This window comes from Eumetopias jubatus, unplaced genomic scaffold, assembly GCF_037043125.1.
Source record: "Eumetopias jubatus isolate StellerSeaLion01/CBP00866 unplaced genomic scaffold, mEumJub1_p1.0 scaffold_2, whole genome shotgun sequence".
Taxonomy (NCBI): Eukaryota; Metazoa; Chordata; class Mammalia; order Carnivora; family Otariidae; genus Eumetopias; species Eumetopias jubatus.
In genome coordinates, this window is record NW_028274808.1 from 47,088,832 (window position 1) to 47,115,450 (window position 26,619).

The following is a 26,619-nucleotide window of genomic DNA, read 5'->3' on the forward strand; positions in this document are numbered from 1 at the left end:
GAGGAGCCCTTTGCTTGGTTTGAGAGTGGGAGCTAGAAAAGAGGGTAGGATCTCTAAGCGGTAGAAAATAAAATCCTTTGACTACTGAGCCTTTCTTTGTGGGAACAGTGCAGTGACAGTTTGTGTACTCTCTGGGTCTTAGAATCACATAAAACTCATCAGAACATGGAGACAGGGACAAAGGGTTCAAAAGACCATTGGGGGCAGGGTGAGGGAAGAATGTGTCAGCAGAGCACAGAGGATTTTAGGGCAGTGAAACTACTCTGTATGATTTCGTAATGATGGATGTGTGTCATCCTACATTTGTCCAGATCAGTAGAAGGCAAGCGCCGAGAGTGAACCCTAAGGTAAACTAGGGACTCTGGGGGGTAATGAGATAACAGTGTAGGTTCTTCACTTGTAACAAACGTACCATTGTGCTGGGGGATGCTGATAGTGGGTGAGGCTGTGTGGGGGGCCAGGAGGCCGGGTATGTATGGGAACTCTCTGTCCCTTCCACTCAGCTTTGTTGTCAACCTAAAACTGCTCTAAAAAATAAAGTCTGACAAAAAAAAAATTTTTTTTTTTAAACTGGAGAGAACGGTAATAGGCTTCATTGACCCACAATCACGCTACTACTTAGCTGAACAGCTAAGAAAACAGATTGATTTTTGAGCAGATGGTTAAAAGTAGTTACTGACAAATTGTTTATTTCTCTAATAGCAATTTTATCTGAGTGTGGTGGAGTGGATTCCAGGGGATGGATTTGCAATGATTATTTTAAAATTATATTCCTGATTCAGCAAAGCTGAAACTCTTATACAAAGAATTGGAGGTAGAAGAAAGATGCCAGGCGGAATCTGGTAGAATCTGCTGTGTGTGTGCCCATCCCGAGTCGTGCTCATCTGGGGTCCACCCTGGGTGTGCCTCACAGAGCTGGGCTGCGGCATGCTCGGCATGCTCGCTTCTCCAAAGCCGGAAAACCAGGGAGCCGCCCCTTGGGTGTGACATTCGCACTTGCCTGATAAATTCAACGGAGCTTTTTGGGGCCTTGTACCCTGCGAAGTCTGTGCCGAGGGCAGCTTCATTGCCAGTTAGCCCTTCATTAAGGATAATTTCTTTTTTTCCTTCACCAGTGAGAATTACCTAATTCGTTGGGGCAGTAATGGGATGCCCAAGGAAATAGAGAAGCTTAATAACCTTCAAGCAGTTTTCACTGTAAGTCCTACCTTGTGTTTAATCATTTTCTGTGCTTATGATATTAGCAGATGCACATGGTAAGTATATGGGAAAACCTCAGAAATGGAAAGCTGAAAATAAAAATCATCATAATCCCCCTAGCAGGAATAATCACTCGTTTATTCAGCAAATATTTATCGAGCACCTCTTAGATGCCAACCATGATCCTAGGCACTTGAGATACAGCAGTGAACGCATCAGAAAAAACATCTCTGGTCAAGGAGCTTTTATCCCAAACGGGGAGACAGTAAGAAAGGATGATCAAATAAATGAGTATATTGTATAGAATGTTAGAAGTTGTAAGTACTTTGGTGGGGGGGGGGGGAGTTTCTGGGCTGGGGAAGGGGTGCTGTTTTAAATAGGTGGGTCAGGGCAGACCTTTGTGAGAAGGGGCCGTTTGAGCAAGAGCTTGAAGTTGACAAGCGAGTGAGCAATGCTGATAAAGAGAAGAAGCATTCTAGACCAAGGTTACAGCTTAGGCAAAGACGGGGATCTCAACTTTATTGTTTGCTCGTATTTTAATGGACTTTACCCTGAACTCCTCCTCTTTTCCAAGGAAGGAGGAGTGCTGCCCTATATGGGTCAAGAGCAAGGAAATTTATTGGGTTATAGCTTGGGGCGTGATGACTCTCTTTCTCTTGGGCTAGAATTTTCTTGGGGTTCTCTCACTTTTTTACGTCATGGGTGCTTGAAATGCCCTGGAGCACTGCCGCCTGCTCTCCAACAGACCTATAGGAGACACTCTCTTCCTTCTCTGCCTTCTTCCCTTAAGCCCACACGCATATTTTATCTCCTTATTTCTTACCACTCATACAGCAAGGAAAATAGAGTCTAAGGGAAAGCACCTAAAAACGTGATGCAGAGCAGTGGACCCAGTACAGGTTTGTCAGTCTCTCATTCATTCTTTCATTTCTTCTTCTCACTATTCATTCCTTCTGTTAACATCCTGTTTCTGGGACAAGGCGGGGTGTGATTACTGCTCATGCGCTGACCCACCTATGTCTTTACCACCTGGTAAACAAAGAGAAGGAACTTGAACTCTTCCTGAAACCTCCCTTCCTCAGTTCACAGACATGTGGGTTTTTCCCTAAAACCAAAAGGCATTTATCAGTCAATGTGTACCTTGAAAAAAGCACTTTAAAAAAGGAATTATTGAATTTTTGGGCCATCTTCTGGCCAATAGCATTTTAGAAAATCTGCATTTTTGTCCCCTTTCCCCCACCCTCCTACCGATCAGGATCTTCTTGGGATGTAAATTTCATGTCTAGCCTTTTCAATTAAATAAAATGTGGTGACCACTTCCTTGATCACTCAACATTCTACAGAAACTTCTTTTACAAATGATTGTACTTTAGTAAATGGTATCAGTGTGCCACAATTTATGTAACTAGTCACCCGGAGTCTGTCTGTCTATTATTAACAGAAGTCTCACAAAACCTAGAACAGAAATTCAGAGTTGATGCTATCTATCATTGCTATGTATTCCTATCTTGGAGACCTGAGTTAACTAAATTATGGAGGATGGATTTGGAATGACTATTTAGAAAGTAGTTCTTGATTCAGTAAGGAGGCCTTAGACAGCTGTTTCATGAAAGGAATTTGAGATGCAATTAAATTATTTCTGATTTTAAAAAGAATGAGATATGTGAGCTCATTAATGGGTTTATTCACCCATCCTTAAGAATACGAACAAGTGTAGAACACGAACCACAAAAAAAACCAGAGACATCTCATCTACACATCTTTTATTAATCAGTAGATACCCAGAAGCTCTCAATGAATACCTCTCATAAAACAGATGAGTAATTACAGAAACCAGCTCTGTTATGGTTGCCTCACAGGATTATTTGGAAGATGAAATGAAATATCACCAGCATGTGTAGATCCCCAATAAATGTCAGCGTCATGCAAGCTTTGATTTCATTTGACACTGAAATGCATCAGGTGCTCAGCCATGTCCTGGCAGAATATAAAGCAACAGTGACAGGTGTCCTGATTTTTAAATACCCTGAGAGACTTTAGATTGAAAATGATTCGATTTCTCAATTTGAAGTAGGAACTGGGAAATCAAACAAATTCCTTCCTTTTTTGAATACAGTCATTTTTCTCTGATGCCATGGTAGTTCTTGGCTGGGTATGGGGGAGGGAGGGAGTCATTCTGCTATTCCAGCATTAGGAAATACGCTCGAGACGGTGTTCTGTTGTCGAGTGAAAAGAGAAACAAAGGTGACAGGGTGATGCAGCATCATCTCCTTTTTGCATGCTCTCTGTCCCTTTAGGACCTCAGTAGCACAGACCTCATCCGGCCCCGCATCAGCCTTGTGTGCCAGATTGTCCGGGTGGGCCACATGGAGCTGAAGGAGGGCAAAAAGCACACGTGTGGGCTCCGAAGACCGTTTGGAGTAGCAGGTACAGAAAGACCCAGGGAGGAATGTAAATGGTATCGTCACTGTAAAGGACAGCATGGCAGGGCCTCCAGTAGTTAAACGTCGAACTTACGACCCGGGAACCCCACTTCTGGGTGTCCACCCAAAAGAACCGGAAGCAGAAGGTCTCAAGATCTTGTACACCCAGCTTTAGAGCAGCCTTATTCACACTAGCCAAAAGGTGGAAGCAACCCAAGTGTCCCTGGATGGAGAAATGGATAAAGAAAATGTGGTCTGTCCATACAGTGGACAGGCTGAGAAGGGAAGGAAATTCCACAACGTGGATGAACCTTGAGGATGTTGTGTAAAGTGAAATAAGCCAGTCACAAAAAGATAAACACTGCGTGACCCCACTTATATGAGGTACCCAGAGTGGTCAGATTCATTATGAGAGACAGAAGGCAGAGTGGGGGGAAAATGGGGGGAGCTAGTATTTAAGGGGAACAGAGTTTCAGTTTGGGAAGATGGAAAAGTTCTGGAGAGGAAGGGTGCTGATGGCTGCTCAACATTGTGAATGTACCTAATTCTGCTACAGTGTACATTTAAGAATGGTTAAAAAAGCAGATTTTACCCCCACCACATGCACACAAAGATAGGAGGGAGAGAAACCCAGAGACAGTGTAAGATGAATGTGGTTATCAACGTGAGTATCGGACACACAGCATTTGCTTGGGGCTCCCAGGTATCTTTTCTCGGGGGTTCTGTGTTCTCACCTAGACCCTGCCTCCTTTGTTTCTCCCTCCGTGCCCCGCACAGTGCCCTGTGCACAGTAGGACCATAGTAAAGGCTCTGTTGTGACTATTGGCATTCTCCCTGACTGCAGGCTGCATATTGATTTCAGTCCAGTAAAATTCTCCCTGGAAAGTGGTTTGCCTGTCCGGGAGGTTCACTCTTCAAAGGCAACACTGGGTTTGTAACCTCTTTCAAAGAGGGTCCTTGGCTTAAATCAAGCCCCACAGCCTCCCAAGAGGCCCTGCATTTTCTTCTGTAGTTTCTTTTTTTTTTTTTTAAAGATTTTATTTATTTATTTGACAGAGAGAGAGACAGCGAGAGCAGGAGCACAAGCAGGGGGAGTGGGAGAGGGAGAAGCAGGCTTCCCGCGGAGCAGGGAGCCCGATGCGGGGCTCGATCCCAGGACCCTGGGATCACAACCTGAGCCGAAGGCAGACGCTTAATGACTGAGCCACTCAGGCGCCCTCTTCTGTAGTTTCTTAAATTAAGGAAATACATTTCTGGTCATACATTGACGTTTTAGTCACTAAGGAGTTTTGAAAGCTATCAGTGAAATGCCTTAATTCTCTTGGAACAAATGGCCAGAAAATGTCAGCAAGACTGACCTTGTGGGTTGTGTGGGTAACGAGGCTTCCTCTGCGTGAGACTGTGTATGTTGTCATTCCTTGACCAACCTTGCACTCCCACTCGCTGCTCAAGGTCTGCCAGTCTCTGAGGAGGGCACAGCATTACTCCTGATAGACAAATAAAATGAAATCTCAGAAAAGGGAAGGAACCCTGGCCTAGCACAATTTAGCCATCTGTATGAGAGTCCACTGAACTAAGAATTTAGGGCATACTTAAATCACTGCCATTCAAAATGGGCCAAAGAGATTTGAACACGAAGCTTTTGCTTGCTTTTCTGTTTCTGGGTGGGTGTGTGTGTGTGTGTACGGAGAGAACAGTAATTTACTCTGAGCCTTGATGCCAAGCATCGATCAGCAGAGATCTAGAGTAACTATATGACGGCATTGACAAATGAACCACCCCTTGGAAGAGGGGGTGCACCAGATACGGATTTTTCAGTATTTTTTTGGAACACTGTTTGCAGGCGTCTCTTAAGGGCTGACAGCAAGCTTTTGCAGCACCCTTTCACCAACATTATGATTTCCCAAGCCTTACCCACTATGGTTTGGGTCGCTTTGAGAAGGCATTTCCTTCCTTATCCTTTAGTTTTTCCTACAAGAAATGTCTCCTATCTCTGTACTTCTAATCTCCAAACAGGTTATCTGGGGAGTGGATGGTGAGTGTGTGTTTTATGGCCAGATTGTAATTCATTAACCCAGGGCTCGCCTCTTGGCTGTGGGCCCTGCCTGGTCTGAACAGCTGTAGGATGGCCCACTTACTAGTTCTCCGGGCAGCAGGGCATGATTGGCTTAAGTGATTTGGCCTTATAATCGCTGTTGGGTTCATACCTTGGCTTCACCACTTAAAACTTCTGATCTGGGGCAAGTTACCAACCTTTCCTGTGCTCAGTGTCATCTCTCTCTCTCTCCCTCTTTTTTTTTTAAGATTTATTTATTTGAAAGAGAGAGAGAGAGAGAGAGCACATGAGAGGGGGGGAGGGTCAGAGGGAGAAGCAGACTCCCTGCTGAGCAGGGAGCCTGATGCGGGACTCATCCCAGGACTCCAGGATCATGACCTGAGCCGAAGGCAGTCGCTTAACCAGCCGAGCCACCCAGGCGCCCCTCTCTCTCTCTTTTTTAAAGATTTTATTTATTTATTTGAGAGAGAGAAAGCGTGTGAAAGGGGGTCAGAGGGAGAAGCAGACTCCCCGTGGAGCAGGGAGCCCGATGTGGGGCTCGATCCCAGGACCCTGGGACCATGACCTGAGCCGAAGGCAGACGCTTCACTGACTGAGCCACCCAGGCGCCTGTGTTTCCTCATCTCTTAAAGTAGGGCGAATAACAGTATCAGTATAAGTAAGGTAATAGACACAGTAGACACAGGACCGTGCTGTATTTGTTGCTCTTCTTGTGCACAAAGCAGCAAATCCCTGTGTGATCTTTTGTCCTGCACTGCCGAAGCCCTGGCTTCCCTCCGTGTATGTGGAAGCTGGCTGTGGCCATGTCAAGTCCAAGGGACAGTTGACCCCTTTGAGCCTTGAGTTTCTCTCTCAGGTCTCCATTCTGTTGACACTCCTGACAAAAAAATATGTGTGCTCTGTGTATTTGAATGCAGGCTTGCTAAAACAAAACAGAACCAATCTGGTTTCCGATTTCTCAAGAATTTAGCACTTGGTCGTGTAGAAATTTAAAAAGCAGGTAGTCTGCCGGATTGATCTGAGAAAAATCCAAACCCGTGCCCGAGCTCCCGATGAATTGTTCTGCAGGCTGGGCACTGAGAGTCATCGCTAGCAAAGACCTTGTGTCCCCACATGGTATCTCTCTTCTCTGGTGTCCTGTGTTTGCAGATACCGTAGTTTTCCATAGAACTTACTGAAGCCTGAAGCAATTAAGTTCTTTAATTAAGTTTTATCTTTTTCCTAGTGATGGATATTACTGATATCATCCATGGGAAGGTGGATGATGAAGAAAAGCAGCATTTTATTCCCTTTCAGCAGTAAGTACTTTGGCCTTGATCCCAGGTGACTTGAGACCTGGATTAGTTCTTTGAATGATCTGTTAACACAGAACCAGGTGCTAGGAACCATTTGCTCAGTTACAGAAGGAAAGCCTCGTAAGCTGGAAGACTGTGAGATAGAAGCTGACAGAAGACTTTGTTCAAGGTCCTTTATATTGGGATCACATGGAGGAGTGTAAGCCTAGCTTTTCTGATTCTACAGAAAGGACCGATGGAATAGAAGGGGCAAATCTGTATCTGCACCAGAAGCTGGAGAATGGTGCCCCGTAGGTGTCAGGAAGGCCAAACTGTATTTGCACTCTTGTCTGGAGCAGGTATCACAGAAGACAAGGCATCCTGTTCTCTGCAGATCTTGTCAGAATGCAGAACGTGGTCTGGTGGGTCTGAAGGCTGGTGGCTGACAGGCTACCAGCTGCTGCTGCCGGGCTGGAGACCATGCTTTGAGTAGAAGGAGTTTAGGAGGCTTGAGAGTGAGGGGCTGACCAGTAATGCCAGGGCTCCTGCTGGCGGAGGGAAAGCCAGCCTGGGACGACATAGGAGGATTCCTTGAAACGTTCCGCTAAGGCCTCCTGACTGAGCTTCAGGAGCTGGAGCCCCGCGTGGGCGCCTGGGGAGTCATGAGCCAGCAGATGTGAACCCACAGGGCTCTGAAGAAGCATATGTGTGAACATCATGGCTCTAGCAGTCATGCTCGCCTTACCCCGGGCGCCGGTGGGGGTGGCCTCGGGGAGGCGGCCGACGATGCTGGGACGGAGTCCTAACAGGGCGGTCATGCCAGGGAGGGAAGATGACTGTCTCAGCCAGCCTGCAGCTGCCACAGCGGATCAGTACAACCGCTGAGAATTCTGGAAACCAGCCCAAGGATGCTGGAATTAATAGATGATTTTTAAACAATCATAGCGCAAATCAGTGGAGAAATAGCAGCTATGCAGAAATGAATTGTTTGACACAATTAGCTACCCATTTACGAAACCTAAGTTAGAGCCTTGTCACACATCGTGTGCCCCTGGAAATTCCGGGTGATTAAATGTGTAAGTGTAAGAACTAAAATCTTAAAATACTACAGGAAAATAGAGGTTTTATGGAATAGTGGTATGTGGGAGGCCTTGCTGACTCAGACTGCAAAGATCTGACCGAAAAAGAAAGATTGACAGGTTAAACCACACAAAAGTGTTAAATAACTTAGGTACAGCATAAAATTTAGTAAAATCTTTGCTATGTGTATGAAAAAAGGATGAATATTGTTACTCTGTAAATAATAGAAATTCGTAAAGATATGAACAGAAAATAATATATGTGTATATATATACACACACAAACATGCACACATACACAGAAAGAAATGGCCTATAAAATTCATTGAGAATCAATGCAATGCAAATTAAATAAGGAGGTTTGGCATTTGGTTTGACCGAGTTTTAAAAATATATACAATATCCAGAGTTTGGCTGGGTAGGAGGAAATATACAGTACTTATAAGACTATAAATTGTTACAGTGCATTGGAAGCCTCAAAATTTAGATACTTCAGAGAATATACTCCATAATTAACAGTGATTACTTCTGTTGATGTAACCAAAGGTGATTTTGCCCCATTTTTGTTTAACTCTGTATTTCTATTTTTTGTACAGAAAATATGTATCATATCTAATTTTATTTAAAGTGTAAAAATCTTTCTCTTTCAGTTTAAAGCCCGCTACCTTTAGACCAGTTTCTAAATATAATAGTACAAATAGCTCTTGCTAAGTAGTACTTCCTTCCTTCATCCAGAGGCTTCTATTAATAATTTTTAAATGCGCTTATCTAGTATCCTACCACCTATATACTGACCCTACCAGAATGTGGTGAGGTAAATATTTTATATAGCTTAATGCTAATTTGAATTATGAAGTGACTCAAATTCATGAACGCTGATCCCAATATAAATGTTTACATACCCATTCAAGTGTGTTAAATGTATTAAGTGTAATAGATATATAATAACTATAATATTTTATTAATACGTTAAGTTAAATGTATCATTATATTAAATATGACTATATCTTAAGCATTATGAGTAAAAATAATATATATAGAATAAATATGAATATATATTTAGATATATTAAAATGTATATATTATAAACATAAAGAACTTTCACATCCATGGATGTTCCTATTATATATATGTATAATGTTATTTATCACTATTATATGTGCATTATGCATATATGCATATTATATGTGTATATACATAATAGCAGCAGCATGCATGGATGTGAAAAGTTATTCTGTATGTTTGTTTCACTACTGACGTGGGTTTCTTCCTTAGATTTTGTGCCCCCCTGCCTAATTTCTGAACCAGCTCCCATCGCGCAGCCATGTTGAACAGTGAGCCCTGAGATCGCCTTCACTGTATGATAACACATGCTTTGAGTTTCCAAGGAGCCCAGCCCCCTAATTTGATTACCACTCACTGTGCAGCCAACGGCCACTGTAGAGCATTCATGATGCAAATCACAGTCTCTGGCTTTTAACTCCTAAGATTTATGGCAAATGCTTTCATAGCTTACCTCATCAATAAGCTTTACAGCGTATCGTACGAGGAGAGTCTCCTGGATGGATTCTGCTAGTCCATCTAAGCGAGAGTCCTTTGAAGACAGCCACTCAGATCCCAGCCATATTTGGTATTTGGTTTGACTGAGACATGGCAGTACATTTCCCCGCTACTATCAGGGTCGAGATCAGAAGCCTGCAGAAAAAGCTGGCCTGCGTCATGGGCAAGAGAACAAAACCACAGCAGAGGGGGAGACTGCCGACCTGCACCGGGCTGATACGTAGTTCATGAGAGTGCTCGTGCTGTCGGGAGGGGCTGTGTTTGGGTCTTGGATCTCATTAAAATGAAGCTTGTTTGCCGGTGGCTGTACCATCATCACTCTAAAGAGAGTTTGCCATCACGTGAGAATCTAAGAACGCCGTCCAGAAGCTACTGCGTGCATGCTGCTCTTGTCTGTGTGTCGAGTGTTGGTGCCAGATGGAGGCCTTTGAAGGCATCTGATCTAGTCCCAGCATACAGATGAGGCTACTGAGGCCCAGAGCTTATGTCAGGTAGAACCAGGACTGGAGGCCAGATCACCTGTCCCATCCCTCCTGCGGCTTCACTTCCATTATGTCAGCCTGTCCCACCGCAGAAAGAGCATTAGGTCTTGCCTCTGATTTTGTTAACATTTGGCTATCAGTTTTGTTTGTCCTTAGGAGGTTTGTTTTTTCCTTTTTCCATGGGGGTGCCTGTCTTAGACCCCGAATTCATCTTGGAAATGACCAAGATAGGCACCCCATGGAAAAATTAAGGAAAAGGAGAGTCCTCTCGCCAGGTGGGTCTAGTGTTTAGATTTCCAGATTATTCCCATAGGACCCACCCTATCTGAAGCTGTGCTATGGAAACTTCCTCTTTTTTCCTTACCTCTCATTTCTGACTTTCCCAGAATTGCAATGGAAACCTATATCCGGCAGAGACAGCTAATCATGTCACCCCTGATAACATCCCATGTGATTGGGGAGAATGAGCCACTCACTTCAGTCTTGAATAAAGTGATAGCAGCGAAGGAAGTGAATCACAAAGGACAAGGTACACAGCCCTGCGTACTAAGCTGGGAGGGGGCTTGGGGGGTGGCATTGGAACTGGGTCCTTGGACTCTGGCCCTTTTCCCTATCTTTCTCTGATGCAAAGCAGACCCTGCTAGGGATTGCTCACCTCAGCTTCCTACTGAAGGCATTTAACACTGAAGAGTGCAGAGGCTGCACTCAGCACTGAATTGGATCACAGCTGTATTTTGTAAATTCTGTGGAAAATCTGTGGAACAAATTTTTATCCCATGAGTCCTTTTTCAGTTTTCTCTCCCCTTACATTAAGTAAAATTGAGAGGAAAGAGACCAAAGTAATACAAATGAACAGATATTAATTTCAAGATTTGATTTATTTATTTGAGGGAGAGAGAGAGCGCGAGCTCAAGTGGGGGGAGGGAGAGGGAGAAGCAGACCCCCTACTGAGCAGGGAGCCCGATGGATTGATGGATGCGATGGATTGATGGATGCGGGATCATGACCTGAGCTAAAGGCAGATGCTTAAAGCAACTGAGCCACACAGGCACCCCTGAACAGATATTAATATGAAATAACGGGCTAGCTAGCAAAACATTTCAAGTTGTTTTTAGTGCCTCCATATATTGTTCTGTTGACAGTTTTAACTAAGAAATTCCATTCATTGAAACTGCATTTTAAATTCAAATAATATTTTAAAAACTAGTTAAAATTTTAAAATTCAAATACTGTAATGGTGATGATTTGGGGATAATTTTGAAGATTGGGTCACTTTTTCTTTTCTTTTTTTTTTTAAACCACTCTGTAACCATCTTCTACTGAAGTGGAGGCAATCAGGAAACACATTATTTTCAGCATATTCCATTTTCCATGTATTCACAGTTGTTCTGGGTAGGAAAGACATGTGAGGAATCATTAAAGAATCTGAAATACATTTGTTGTTTTAGAACTCTTAGCCTAGGATATGATTTATTAGAGTGGAAAATCCTTATACTAAATAAATTGCTGTGTATGTGTAATTTCTTTTTTTTCCCAAACAAAAGTGGAAAAAAAAATATTTGCTTTCTTGCTGCTTAATGAAGCAAGTACTTTCCAAATGTTTTTATGCTCATTACAAATATTTTTTGGTGGCTGTCTGCATGATATTCCATTGCTTGGATTTAAGAAAATTTCATCCCCCTAGGGAAACACTTAAGTGTGTTTTCTATTTTGTAACCATTATAAACTTAAATAACTGCTGTGACTACTTTTATACATGAAGCTTTTTCCATATTTAGGATTACCTCCCCAAGAAAATTCCTACAGGTAGGACTCCTAGGGCAGATGATGGGAACAAGCTCAAACTCAGAGATAACACATATTACCAGATTGTTTTCCATCGACTTCTGCCAGTGGGTGCTGATTACCACGGTGCCTGCTTGGCAAGCTGATAGTTAAAAATCTTTAACTGTTTTTTGAGTGCCTGGGTGGCTCAGTTGGTTAAGTGTTTGCCTCTTGATTTTGGCTCAGGTCATGATCTCAGGGTTGTGAGATCCAGCCATGTGTCAGGCTCCATGCTGCGTATGGAGCCTGCTTAGGATTCTCTCCCCTCGCTCGTTCCCTGCTAGTCCTGTGCAAAGGTGAAAAGTAGACTTCCATAGTTCTCTTGCAGTTTAAAAAAAAACTACTTGGTGGGCACCTGGGTGGCTCAGTCGTTAAGCATCTGCTTTCTGCTCGCATCATGATCCCAGGGTCCTGGGATCAAGCCCCACATCGGGCTCCCTGCTCCGCGGGAAGCCTGCTTCTCCTTCACCCCTGCCCGTGCTTGTATTCCCTCTCTCGCTGTGTCTCTCTCTGTCAAATAAATAAAATCTTAAAAAAAAATTTTTTTTTAATTTAAAAGACTACCTGGTGGTGAATTACCTACCCTTCCTGTGCATTCATGAGTTTTTCTAAAGTTTTCCTTCTCAGTTTTTATGAAGATAACAATGTCTTATATAGAACATGTATTTTTCAATTTTTGATTTGTCAAATATTTACCAACTTCGTGTACTTCTTTGTGAATTGTCTATACATGTTCCATTTATTTGATGTTTTTCTTGTAATTTCTTATAGGTATTTCACCATTTGTAGCCTGCCTTTCACTTCTTTATAAATATCAAAACTTTCCATTTGTGTATAGATAATTCTTTTTTTTAAATTTATTTATTTATTTTAGAGAGAGTATGCACATGCACACAAGTGTGGGAAGGGGCAGAGGGAGAGGGAGAGAATCCTCAAGCAGACTCCCTGCTGTGTGTGGAGCCCCATATGGGACTTGATCCCAGGACCCTGGGATCATGACCTGAGCCAAAATCAAGAGTTGGACGCTTAACTGACTGAGCCACCCAGATGCCCCTAGATAATTCTTTTTGCGTGTGATTTCTTCATTTGTCTCTATACTTAGGAAAAAGGTTCATTTTATTTCTTTATTATATTAGGAATTTATTTTAATGAAAACGTGAGGTGAGAAATTTCTCTTTTAAGTAGCAAGAAAATTATTCCAGCACATTTATGAAATTGTTTTCTTTTTTCAGGATTTGTTATGCATCTTTACTATATATTAAGTTGCTATATATTATAGTACTTAATCTAATTGTTTCCACTGATTTATATGTATCTTTTCTACCACTAATACAACACTTCATTACAGCTCCATAATATTTTGGTATCTGATAGGGGCTGTCTTTACTCGTGTTTTTTTTCCCCCCCAAAGTAAACATCTGTTCACACCTCTGTCAAATTCTCAGGGAAGTCTTGTTGTGATTTTGATAGGAGTGTCATGAAAATTATAAGTTAACTGGGGGAGAATTTACATTTTTATAATAAAGTATCTGTATATTACTACAATGCATTTTTTTTTCAGCGTTTCTATGTGTGTTTATGGTATAGATCATAAAGAGAACTGAAAGTTCATCCTTTGTTTCTTTTAAGGACTTTGGGTATCTTTGAAGCTTTTGCCAGGCGACCTCTCACAGGTTCAGAAGAATTTTTCACACCTGGTGGATAGATCAACTGCAATCGCCCGAAAAATGGGCTTTCCTGAAATAATACTTCCAGGTAAAAAGCTTTTACGTGGTTCACCTGTTATGCATTCCTTTAGTTCTTCCTTCCATGCAGCAGTTACTTCTAACGTGACAGTTGAGGCAGTGCAAGAACCTCTGTGGCCTTTAGTGACCCGCATCTGTGGTATCGAGACAGTGGGAGACTCCAAGAGGGTTGCAGTACCCAGTGCATGAGCCCGAGATGATGCTTCTACACGTAACTCAGAGTTTCCTTGTCACTCTTCCTTTCTGCTCTGCAGGAGCCCCTCTGAAATTCTTCCCTACATTATCCATTAAGGATCGCTAATGGTAGCACAGGTTTTGTGCCCCAAGAGTGATTTGTCTTGTCGCATGTCCCTTTCTCAGGATGACATCACCAGCATTGGGGGCTGCTGGCCGGGAAGCTCCAGCGAGGTCCCTGCTCAGCACAGTGTCTGCCAGAACCTTTGCCCCATTTGCTTAAACTCCGACTGTGTGCTTGGCTCTCCCCATACATGTGGTGACAAGAATGTAAACATTTTACAGTTTTCTTACTCGTTTTGTCTTTTTTTGGCACCATATATTGGTGATCTGCATATGTGTTCTCTTGATTTTGCTGACTTAACCCATTTGCTTTCTTTTTTCTTTTTTGTTTAAAGATTTTATTTATTCATTTGAGACACAGAGATACAGAGAGAGAGAGAGAGAGCATGAGCAGGGGGAGGGGCAGAGGCAGAGGGAGAAGCAGGCTCCCCGCTGAGCCAGGAGCCCGATGTGGGGCTCGATCCCAGGACCCTGGGATCATGACCTGAGCCGAAGGCAGACGCTTAACCATCTGAGCCACCCAGGTGCCCCCCAGTTTGATTTTACATATATATATGTATTACATGAAGCATATGTGTTATAAATATTAAAAGATGATATTACATATTTTATAGATAGGCAGATAGAATATATAAATAAATAACCTTTGGCATGCTAGAAAAATTTTAGAAAACCATGCTGTTGTCTACTGCATAAAAATTGGGGCTCTTTTAAAGTAACACAACCTCTTATTCCTCTTTCTGGAGATGAAGGAGCAGTAATAATGTGTTGCCACACACATCGTCTGCACGTAGCAGGCATTAAAAAGGATGAATGGGAAGAAGAGCTATCTGTAAAATGGAGACCATCTTTTTCTTTTCTTGTGAAAGAAGGTGGTTCTTCGTCTGCTGACGTTATCCCTTCTGGACTCACTCAGCCCAGTGCATCTTCATCTTTATTCTGTGAAAGTGTTTGTCTTCTTGTTTAAAAAAATAAGCATCAGTAATATTCCTATAACCAATGGCAGTGTTATTACTACAGGAAGAATGAAATCTGAAACAATAAAATGGAGAAGTTTATTTTTTCGGGCAAAGTGAACTTCTCTCTGCAATCTGCCTAGAAGATTCTTTCTGATCTTGCCAGTCAATAGGATTGGCTCCCGGACTGCCAGAGCTGTCATAGGCTTGGAAAGTCATCTCAGATGATGGCTCCCAAATGCTGGTCTTTGGATCAGCTCAGAAACATTAAAATACAGGTTCCCACAGTGTTCCAGAGACTCCGATTCAGTTTGTAAGACCAGGGCTCCCCTGGTGATTCTGGTGATCAGCCAGGTTTGAGAAATAAGAGGTCCAGACCAAAGTTCCTTACCTTGTTGCTCCTCATCACCGTTTGAACAGGCTCCAGAGACACCTTAAGTCCTTCCCTCAGCCCGACTTTCCCCTCTAGCCCAGGTGCTCCTGCTGTCTGCCCCCAGCTGCACATCCAGAATCTCAGAAGCCATCGCATAACGTACTCTCTGTCTCTCTTTCTGCATCTGTCCTGTCCAGAATGGTGTCACTAGAGAACCCCTAGAGTGTAATGTCACTAAGTCCAGTGGATATTTTTTAGCCTAAAGATTGTCTCAGGTTCCCTTGGCAGCATGTAACATTGTTGACCACCCCCTTGTGGAACGGGTCCTCCCTCATCATCAGGGACCCGCACTCTTCTCTTTGTGTGCGTTCCCCTTTGCCACCATGTCACCTTCGACCTTGCCTTTAAATGTTAGAGTTCCCCAGTGTCTGGTCCTTATATCCTCTGTTAGTTTGCTCGGGCTGCCCTGATAAAGTGTCACATGCTGGGCAGCTTCAACAACAGACATTTATTTTCTCACACTTCTGGAGGCTGGAAGTCTGAGATGTCAGTGGGGCTGGTTTCTTCCGAGCCTCCCTCCTTGGCTAGGAGATGGCTGTCTTCTTGCTATGTCCTCACATGGTCACCCCTGGGTCTACTCTCTTCTTGTAAGGATACCGGTTATATTGGATTAGCGCCCACCATATGACCTCATTTTACCTTAGTCACCCAGTTTAAGGGCCCCGTCTCCAAATACAGTCACATTTGGAGGTGTTAAGGGTGAGGGCTTCGGCATATGACTTTAGGGGAAACAGTTCAGCCCCTAACAGGTTTCTTTCCTTCTCATGCCTGTATTCTCTTCCTGTGTGATCTCATCCACTCACTTTGCCTCTGTGTGTTAGTTGCTTCTAACTTCGTGTCCGTAGCCTCAAGACCGCTCCTTTGAACTCCATTACCGTAGATCCAGCTACTTCCTGCCTTGGGACTTCAGTAGCTATTATTCCTACCTGACTGGATCTCTCTTCTCTCTTTAACTGGTTAATTCTTACTCACACCTCCAGACACAGTTGGGACTTAGTGTTATGCCTTCACAGAGCCTGACCTTTTCCTTCATTTGTAATGATGCATTTTGTCCTGTGATTATCTGCTAATGCTTCTCTCCTCCACTAGACCGTAGGCTGTGTGAGAGCGAGGCTGGTGCATGGCTCACCATTGTCTCCCAGACACCTGGCACAGTGGTTGGTACAGAGTAGGTGCTTGGTCAGTTTTTTAAATGAATAAATGAATATTATCTCATCTGATTGTACCATATTCAGACCGCTACCTATTGTTGGAAATTGAGGATTTTCCAAGTTTTCACTTTTGTAAACAACACCACAATGAATATCCTTATAGATAAATTTTTGTTTACATTCTTAATACTGTGGGACAAATATTACCAGTGAAGTTGCTTTGTCAGATAAGGCTTTTAACACAGATTTTCCATTTCTCTATTGACAAAGTGTATGTCAATTAAGATTTCGAACTGTGTTGTATGAATAAGCCCCTTTTGCTTCACCTTAACCAACTGTGGTCAAGACCTTAATTTTTTTTCTAAGCAGATGAGTGATGAAAATAAAAAGTGCTCTAACTGTGCACCCCTGTTTTCTTATAGCGCTAGAAGGTTTTATTTTTTTACATTGGGAAGCAGTTTAATATAGAATAGATTTTGGAGTCCTTCTTATAATACCGAGCCTTCCTGGCCAGGAATTTGGCATGCCTTTCATTCATTGTAGGTTTTGTTTAAGCATCTTACTAACATTTACTTTTTTTCTTCACTGTGGGGGCTATTCATTTGCTAATTAAATTTTAAAATTTTGTGCTGGACAACCAAGAATGACAAGTGGAAATGATTCTGATACTGGTAAAAACAATTAAGCTGATTTAAATAAATGTAATGATTACCTGTAAGACATGTTGAACAGTGCCTAGCACAGAGGAAGCACCCAATAAACATTAGCTTTTGTTTTTTTCAGATGTGTTAATATACCGCCCTCCAAGGCATTATTAAAAAAGAATCTGCTACCGTAACCTAATAAAATACATTGTGTACTTATTATTAGAAAGCAGTTATTAATAAACAACAAAGGATCACTATTGAAAAGAGTTCGTTTTAAAACACTGTATTTCAGAGACACTTTGGTATGTATGGAAAGATAGGCTGAGGGAAGCTGAAAAGGACAATACATATAAAAACCTCTGCTGTATGAATAGCTCCCTATAAAGTCAGAGCATTTCTTTTGTTGCTGTTAAGATTTTATTTATTTATTTGAGAGAGAGAGAGAGCACAAGCGGTGGGGGGAGGGGCAGAGGGAGAAGCAGACTTCCCGCTGAGCAGGGAGCCCGACGTGGGACTCGATCCCAGGACCCCAAGATCATGACCCGAGCCGAAGGCAGATGCTTCACCGACTGAGCCACCCGGATTCCCCAAGTCAGATCGTTTCATATTTTATCTACATGTTATATCTTATGTAATCCTGAAAATTCAAAATGACTTCTCTCAGTACCACTCACAAGATGGGTTGTCCCTTTGCAGGGGATGTGCGGAATGATATTTATGTCACCCTGATCCACGGGGAGTTTGACAAAGGGAAAAAGAAGACGCCAAAGAACGTGGAGGTGACCATGTCTGTGTATGATGAGGAGGGCAAGCTCTTGGAGGTAGGTGGGGCTGCCCAGAAATCCTGCTGCCATCACACGCTTCTTTCCAACAGGGGACTTTGGTCTGAGGTGACTTGCTGTCCACATTAGTGTGCATTTGCTTTTTTCGTAAGGAAAAAGGATGAAACCTGCTAGATTTGTGATTATCAATTACCAAGTTTACTAAGAAACCCATTTAGACTCTTATTTTCATTATTTCTCCCGTTCTAAGAAGTATCTCCAGCCACTAGTGATTTCATGTGTATGCTTCTGATCCAGAAGTTCTATGTCATTGGCAAGTTACTTGGCTGCTTTCAAGTGAGGTAGGTCCCTGTGGGGCTGGAGCGAAGTAGTGTGGATGCCCAGAAGGCACTGCAGGGCCCCCTTCCTGTACCAAGTCCGCAGAACCAGAGGAGACACACCCTGTAGAAAGCTGTTAAACATCGACTCCCACTGGTCTTTAGGTTTTGTTTTAGTAATCAGCAAGCTGCAACCCAAAAAGGGTAGGATGGTGCTGGTCCCTCAGTGACTACCACAGTTACACACTTAGACCCTCAAAGAAAGGAGTAGAAACTCATTCCTACTCTACTCTTCAGCCTCCAAATGCGATTGGTGGATGTGTGCCAGTGTGAGACACGTGCTGGCTGCGTGGAGGGTAGGGGGCTCATGCATGGTGTGTGCAGTTCTCTTATTTTTCTATATGAAATCATCCCTTTTAAGTATTTACCCCCAAAATACAAAAACACTAACTCAAAGGGACACATGCACCGCTTTGTTTATAGCAGCATTATTTTCAATAGCCAAGTTATGGAAACAGCCCAGTGTCCATGGACTGATGAATGGATAAAGAAGATGTGATGTGTGTGTGTGTGTGTGTGTGTGTGTGTGTGTGTGTATACACACAATGGAATATTACTCAGCCATCAAAAGAATGAAATCTTGCCATTGGCAACAACATGGTTGGAGCTAGAGAGCATTATGCTAAGTGAAATAAGTCAGTCAGAGAAAGACAAATATTATATGACTTCACGCATATATGGAATTTAAGAAACAAAACAAACAAGCAAAGGGGAAAAAAGGAGAGAGACAAACCAAGAAACAGATTCTTAACCATAGAGAACAGATGGCTACCAGAGGGGAGGTGGGTGGGGTGATGGGTGAAATAGGGGATGAGGATTCAGAGCACACTTGTGATGAGCACGGAGTAATGTACAGAATTGTTGAATCACTGTATTATACATCAGAAACTAATATAACACTGTATGTCAACTATACTGGAATTAAAATAAAAAACAATTTAAAAAAATCCTCTTTTAATTTTTTCTTCCCATCCAAAGAAAGCAATTCATCCTGGTGCCGGATATGAAGGCATTTCAGAGTACAAATCAGTAGTCTATTACCAAGTCAAGCAGCCCTGTTGGTATGAGACTGTCAAGGTGAGATGCACCATTTGTAATCTCCATCATATATTAAACCTTGTTTAGATTCCTTTCTTCTTTTTACCCACAAATCATTCCTTCTTTATCCTGAAGTTATAGATCGGTTGCCTGTGGTGTCCTACAAGAAATGAATTGATACAATTCTGCATGAGAGTATTTATCTTTAACTCAGAATTCTTAAATAACATTCTCATTGATAAATGTGTAGAAATTTGACTAGAGACGCTTGTGGTTGTAATGATGTAATAGGTTGCCAAGATGATCTAAAACCAAGTGGAAATTTTCACACTCTGCAAGCAGTTGCCTAACATTTTTTTCTTCTTGGCCTCTGACCAAGTTTTCTGGGCCTCTTTTCACTTTAAATATGTGTATTACAAATTCCCAAGTGCTTTTTAGATAAGACATCCCCTGTGAGTCGCTCAGTAGCCCTGTGGCTAAAACAGTGTCGTAATGCCCTTTCTGATTAGGTAACCAAGACTCAAAAATGGTCAGGTGACTTTCCAAGATCCTGTAACTGCTTAATATCCAAACCTAAATTGGAGCCCACTTCTTGATTGTCAAAATCAAATCAGATTGTCAAAGTCTTATGAGCTCTCCCTAGAAAACTAAAAAAAAAAAAAAAAAAAAAAAAAATTTTGCACTAATATCTCAATGCAGAAGTAACCATTTTCCACAATTTTATATACTTCATATGTTTTGGAATGTGCTGTTTCTAACAAGTTTATGTTGTGCTTTTTAAAACTACTTATCTCAAGGCATTAAAAGTTCTTCAGAAATGGGTCTCTAGGTACTCGAATAATATTCCATTATATGATCATGCTATAATTTATTTAATTATTTGCCACAAATTCTCTGCTCTTTTCATTGCCATGTACTTCTGTTTACCTTATCCCCTCTATATATGGAAACAGCAAAAAGCTCCCTTGTCCCCAGTATATTATCTTTTCCTTCTGTTATGGACCCTAATTATTACCATGTCAATCAACCTACAATACACCTTGCAGTCTGGAAGCTCCTATATAGACCCCAAAGTCCTGATCTTTTTCCTCTGAAGTCCTTCCTCTTTCATATTTGAGAAAGTACTAGAAACTTATAATATCGCCATCCTCAGAATCCATGATAAACAGCAAAGATGATTTCTCTTGAGATTCTTTAGGTTTTGAAAATAACTCAGTCTGTTTTGAATGGAACTTTACTCTCAATCTCACTCTGTGCTGTAATAAGATACTAAAAATGAACCAACTCTATAAAGTGAGCTAAGAGTGCAACATACTGTGGATATATCAATTGTAAGTTCCTTATTATTATGCAGGTATCCATTGCTATAGAGGAGGTTACTCGCTGCCATATAAGATTTACCTTCCGACACAGGTCATCTCAGGAATGTAAGTACTAGGAGATCTACAACATATTTCTGTTAAAAAAAAAAGATTCACTCTTGCTCGACAGTACTTTTGTGGGTCTGGAAAACAAAATTTTTGGAAACTACATGCTTAGCACCATTACTTCAGGATTCATTAGTGTTAAGGAAATCAGAGTGTCACTCATATGTCACTCATATATGGAATTTAAGAAACAAAATAGAGAACGTAGGGGAAGGGAAGGAAAAATAAAATAAGATAAAACCAGAGAGGGAGGCAGACTATAGGAGACTCTTAACTCTAGGGAACAAACTGAGGGTTGCTGGGGGGGGGGAGTGAGGGGGGATGGGGTAACTGGGGGATGGGCATTAAGGAGGACATATGATGTAATGAGCACTGGGTGTTATATACAACTGATGAGTCACGAAACTCTGTGCTTCAAACTAATAATAAATATATGCTAACTAAATTGAATTTAAATAAAAAAAATTTTTTTAAAGAATTTCCCCAAAACATGTTCTGTGAATATTAAGGTTCTGTATGATGTTAATAGATGTTCTATAAGGGTTTCACAGGATAGGACATGGGTAGTGACCTGAAGTCTCTGCTGGTCTGGTTAGGAAGATGAGCAAGAGAAAAGGCAACTACGGTCAGTGTGGTCGGTGCTACACCAGCAAAGAGTTGTAAGGAGGCACGTAGCAAAGCATCCAGCCCTGTCATCTATGCATGATTTTGACGTCCTGAGACATACAGGTGTAGAAGGAATCGATGTTAGCCCAGTGAAGAATGATGGTGGAGAAATGTGTTTGAAATCCACAAAATGAATGCAGTAGGGCTGAAGTGAGAGCAGTGGGAGAAGTCCTAATATTAGGTTGAACCCCACAAAATTGCTGTTTTTGGAGGTCAGTATCAAATAGTCAAATATCAGCAATTTCCTGTGGTTCTACATAATACTAAGCTAGCATTTATCAAGCCCTTAGTTTGTATGAGACACTAAGTGAATCTCTATTTATTCACTGTGTAGTGTCCACACTCACCTGATAAGGTACGGAATGCTTTTATCCACGTTTATACAAAAAACAAACTGAGCACAGAGAAATGAGATCCTTGCCCAGGGCCACAGGGCTAGGGAGTGACAGAGCGCTGTCAGTCACCTCAGCAGTCTGAATCAGGCAGGCTGGAGCCACATCATGAAGGATGAAGGTTATTTTGAACCAGGTTATGGAGGAGCCCTTAAAAGGTGTTTTATGGGTGGTAGTGGTGGTGGTTGTGGTTTAGTGTATGTTTATAACAGCTTTATTCATAATATCCCCACATTGGATATAGCCTAACAGGTACCAACAGGAGAATGGATAAACAAATTGTAATGTAATCATATAGTGGTTTACTGCTCAGCCAGTCTAGGGGCACATGAGCCACTGCTGACGTCAGAGTTGTGCGTGTGATGAGAACAGGCCACAGGTTGTCCCAGGCATCAACACCTAGCTAGGGGATACCCTAGAGGCCAGAGGCCAACACCTAAAGATCCAGAGGGAGGTGCTCTGCTTTCTTGGGGAGGCTGGACCCTCCTGGCACCTGGGCTACTCTCTGGGAAGGAAGAGGTGGCATAATAAACCTTGGAGTATAATTAAGACTTCACTGAATCTGTCTTAAAGCAAGAGAAATGAGGTGTCTCATGGATGTGTTTTGGAGCAGCGTGGTTGACCTGATTAGATAAGCTTTTGGAAATCTCCCTCTGTCTGCAGTGTGGAGAAAAGGACTGCTTGGAAAGATCCTCTAGAAATACAGGGAAGACACGAATGGAACTAGGGTAGGAACAGAAGGGAGGGGGAGAAAAGGCACAGGTTTCAGAGGTCTTCAGTACATGGAGTTGACATGGTGGGAGGAAGTCAGTGTCAACATCCACATTTCTGATTGGAGTGATTGGATAGTTGCTGGTCTCATTCATTTGCAAATGTAGGAAGAAAAACATACATGGAGGTACTAGAAGATTTCAGTTTGGGGAATATTTCCTTTGAGGGGCCCGTGGCATGCACACTACACACAACTTATTGTAGCTTGCTGAACAGTGTTGATTATGGCATAATTGAATGTCATACCCTGGAGCAAAACGGGAACTTGTCCATCCCAGCCAGCGCTTCCTGCTGTCTTTCTGCACTGCTCACACCTGTATTTCTGTCTTTTCAGCCAGAGATAAATCGGAACGAGCCTTTGGCGTGGCCTTCGTGAAACTGATGAACCCGGATGGTACCACTCTGCAGGATGGGAGGCATGATCTGGTGGTTTATAAGGTGCTGCTAACAGAACAAAGCTCAGAAAATGGCTTAGGAAATATTTACTCCCTCTGAAATGGGTTCTCAAGGCTCCAGTCAGAATTATGTGGATAAACATCAGAAACTTGTCGAGAGCTAGAAGTGTTTGCCCCTTAAGTCTAGAAAACCAGAGGGCTCCAGCTGCATGATCTCCCATCCCCTCTCTGTAAGGAGTGATTTGGATCGTTATCACATCTCCCTCCCCTGCAACGGCGTTCGGTGGCAGTGACTAGTCAAGGGCTGACCTCCTGCCTCTCTTCTGCATCGTTCTGTGTGGAACAGGGCCAGTTGCACTGTTGGGCTTGGTTGGGGCGTGGTGGGCGTGGTAGGATGTGGTTTTTGTATCACTGAGAGCCAGGCACCATTTCTCGGCTCGGGGGGCCTCGCTTCCTTCCCTAGCAGTTTGGTCCTCACTCTTTAACTGCTACGGAATTATCTTCTGAGATTTTCAAGTGGAAAGTAGACACAGGAAGGTCTCGTTTATCTAATGATATCACAGAACCGGTAGCTTCTTTGAGCTGCCTCTACCTGGTGTGGGTCTTCCTCATTTCATAGCTAGTTTTGGAAGGCGTGACAAGCTATTTCCTCCCAATGAATCCAGTCAACCCCTCAACCCAATGACATATTATTATGACCATTTACAGGTTCAAGAAAATGGACTCCAACCTCATTCCTTAGTATTGACTTATTTATAGCAGAGATCTAGGGTGTTCTCAGTTTGGAGTTCACAGCTTATTCCATTTTTATTCAGTGTTGAAATTATTTCTGGGCTCAAACCCTGGAAAAGTATCACAGCGTCTTAGAGTTGGAAGGAGCGTAAGTATAATTTGAGAAAACTGTGTTTCACACCCTGGAAAGGCACCATGCTCATGATAGAAACCAGTTTTATTTGCATCTGAGAGATTTTGCCCATCATTTGGTGTCCCTCACGTGCTTCCTTTTCAGGGTGACAACAGGAAAATGGAAGATGCTAAGTTCTATCTGACCCTGCCGGGAACTAAGGTAGAGATGGAAGAAAAAGAGCTCCAAGCGTCCAAAACCCTGGCCAACTTTACCCCAAGCAAGGACAGCACAAAAGACAGCTTTCAGATCGCCACCCTCATTTGCTCCACAAAACTCACCCAGAATGGTAGGTGTGGTGACCACACTGGGTTTTCTCTTTGGTCCCCCTGGGTTCCTTTGTTAGACCCAGGGGGCTGGGCCACATGGGGCTGTGTCTTCTGAGGCCAGATGCTGGGCACTTCGGATTCTACTCCCCGTTCTTCACATGATGTTCTGGGTGCTACTGATCACAAAGCTAGGGTTCGCTCTGAGGTTATCTTGCCTGTATTTCAAATAGGATGAAAAGTAGTTTGGTATTTTTTAAGATCATAAAACCTGTAAATGTATTCATTAACAGAGGCTGGAAAATTTTTAAAGTCTTATGTTTCCTTCCTTCAAGGCAGCAAAGAACTTTAATAACGTACTCTGTATAATACATGAAACAACAGATATTGGTAATAAGGGGGAGGGTACTGGTAGAGAAGAAGAATCAGTCTCTTGCCCAAAAAGGTGTGGCCAAGAGCAGGAAGGGTTTCCTGTTAGAATTCCATCTGCCCCCCCACCCCCAGAGCCTCCTCTTTCCCATTTTTTTTCCCCCAAGCATTCAGGGGCTTTTCATAAAATCAGCTGAATAGTTCAAATGGGCTTCACTTTGTTCCTTCTTGTAATCTGTGGTATGAATTTTAACTTCTTTTGTGTATATGATGGTATTTGATATCCAGTAACAGCTTCTCATTCAGTTAACTTACGAGTAAGGGGTCCTGCTGAACTTAGTGAGCCAAGAATGAGGAACTCTGGGAACTTGCCGTAGAAATCCTATAGCCCCTATGATGGAGAGAGGATTAATCACTTTGGGCTTTTAGAAGATTTGGGTGAGGAACATGGCCGGGACTCTGCCTTTCGGAAGTACTAAGGGATAGACAAAACAGTTTAAACATAAGGTACACTCAGGGATCAGATGTTGGTTGATCTTTAAAAGGGGTCAGTATTGTTTGTTTTGATGAATCATGGTTGGCTAGAGAACATGGATAGTATTTCAACTTGGACAAGTGGCCAGACTCAACAGAGTTAAGTGCAGAGCTGATACACATGTGAAAGTAAAAACACACTCACCAAGAATTAAGCCAGAAAAAAGGCAAATCTGTGGAGACAGTGAAAATTTTCATGGTTGCAAAGGCCTCAGAGAGGAGGAGGGATGACTAGGCAAAGCACGGGGTATTTCTACAGCAGTAAAGCCATACTATATGATACTGGGATGAATACATGGGTGCATGTCATTATACATTTGTCAAAAGCCGCAGAACGTGCTACACAGAGTAAACCCTAACATATACTGTGGACTTTAGTTCATGAATGGTATTAATATTAGATCATTACTTATAACAGATGTACCACACTAATGTAAGATAGTAATAGTAGGGGGAGGCTGGGGAGCACTAGGAGTATATGGGAACTCTCTGTACTTTGTGCTTAATTTTTCAGTAAACCTAAAACTGCTCTCAGAAAAATAAAGTCTATTAAGAGGAAAACAAAAATTAAGCCAGAAAATATTCTGAGCTTCATAGAAGACATGACAAAACTATCAGTGACCTAATCCTTCTTAGGGAAAAAGCAAATGTGATAAACTGCTGGTACCAGGTTAAATGGTACAGTGTTTATGGAAGATGATTTAGAAGGTGTATCAAAGGTTTTGAATGTATTCAGACCCTTTGAGCCAGTCGTCTCATCCCTGGAAATTAAACCTAAGTAAACAATGAAAGATGAGCACAAAGATTCATGTATGAAGATGTCTCCGTATTACTCATAATAGGGGAATAGCAGAAACAATCCAAATGTCCAATAATTGGGGGCATTATCATGTAATTAAATGACACATGTGCAGCTACCAAATATATTTCAAAATGTAATCAAAGACATGTGAAAACTTTGCATCAGCCAGGGTATAATCCTAGTTTTGTTTAGATACATGTTGACGATTTGGAGCCAATCGCCTGGGTTCAAGTCCCAACTCTGCCACTAGCTGTTTCCTCTCGGGCAAGCCACATGACTTCTTTGTGACTTGGTGTCCTCATCTTTAAAATGGGAATGATACTAGTGTATATTTCAGAGAATGAAGTAAAATAAGTAAAAGCGAAACAAGTGTCTCGCGCATTGTAAACACTGTGTGAATATTAGGCACCACCACCACCATCACCATCATCATATGTACGCAGAAAAAGACTAAAAGGAAAGACTCCCGAAGTTGGAACAGTAGTTTATTTTCTGTTGCTCTTTCTGTTATTTTCCAAACTTTTAACTATGAAATGTTAAAATGGTATTTTTGTAAGTGTGGCAGCAGACAATACAAAGCATTAATGTACTTTTAGGACTATTAAGGGATAGTCAAGAGAGATGGCATTTATCGAATAGATTATCCTTTCCAGAGATTAGACTTCAAGTAAAGCAAGTGATCAAAGTAGCTAAAATTAACTTAAAATGAAAAGCAGAAGGAATTTCCATGAGAGAGAACCATATGGTTCACTTGTTTATTATCCCCAGT

General features: G+C 42.2%; 1 protein-coding gene and 1 long non-coding RNA gene across 5 annotated transcripts in view; one reads left to right on the forward strand and one right to left on the reverse strand.

The window, feature by feature from the left end:
- Positions 1 to 26,619, forward strand: part of DOCK5 (dedicator of cytokinesis 5) — a 202,951-nt gene that overhangs the window by 95,238 nt on the left and 81,094 nt on the right. For all 3 annotated transcript variants that reach the window (XM_028114206.2, XM_028114208.2, XM_028114209.2), the window contains exons 9-18: positions 1,116 to 1,197; positions 3,498 to 3,627; positions 6,905 to 6,977; positions 10,461 to 10,603; positions 13,528 to 13,653; positions 17,824 to 17,948; positions 19,265 to 19,363; positions 20,679 to 20,751; positions 22,915 to 23,018; positions 23,985 to 24,168. In XM_028114206.2, the coding sequence (XP_027970007.1) occupies positions 1,116 to 1,197; positions 3,498 to 3,627; positions 6,905 to 6,977; positions 10,461 to 10,603; positions 13,528 to 13,653; positions 17,824 to 17,948; positions 19,265 to 19,363; positions 20,679 to 20,751; positions 22,915 to 23,018; positions 23,985 to 24,168 (1,139 nt within the window). The remainder of the gene's footprint in view (positions 1 to 1,115; positions 1,198 to 3,497; positions 3,628 to 6,904; positions 6,978 to 10,460; positions 10,604 to 13,527; positions 13,654 to 17,823; positions 17,949 to 19,264; positions 19,364 to 20,678; positions 20,752 to 22,914; positions 23,019 to 23,984; positions 24,169 to 26,619) is intronic.
- Positions 2,967 to 9,809, reverse strand: LOC114217373 (uncharacterized). Of its 2 annotated transcripts, none has more exons than XR_015767763.1 (3): positions 9,549 to 9,809; positions 4,982 to 7,864; positions 2,967 to 3,572 (listed from the first exon to the last, which is right to left on the reverse strand). It is a non-coding gene; the product is annotated as an uncharacterized LOC114217373 (long non-coding RNA). The 2 variants fall into 2 exon arrangements; XR_003610969.2 differs by having other exon boundaries at positions 4,982 to 5,110; positions 9,549 to 9,806.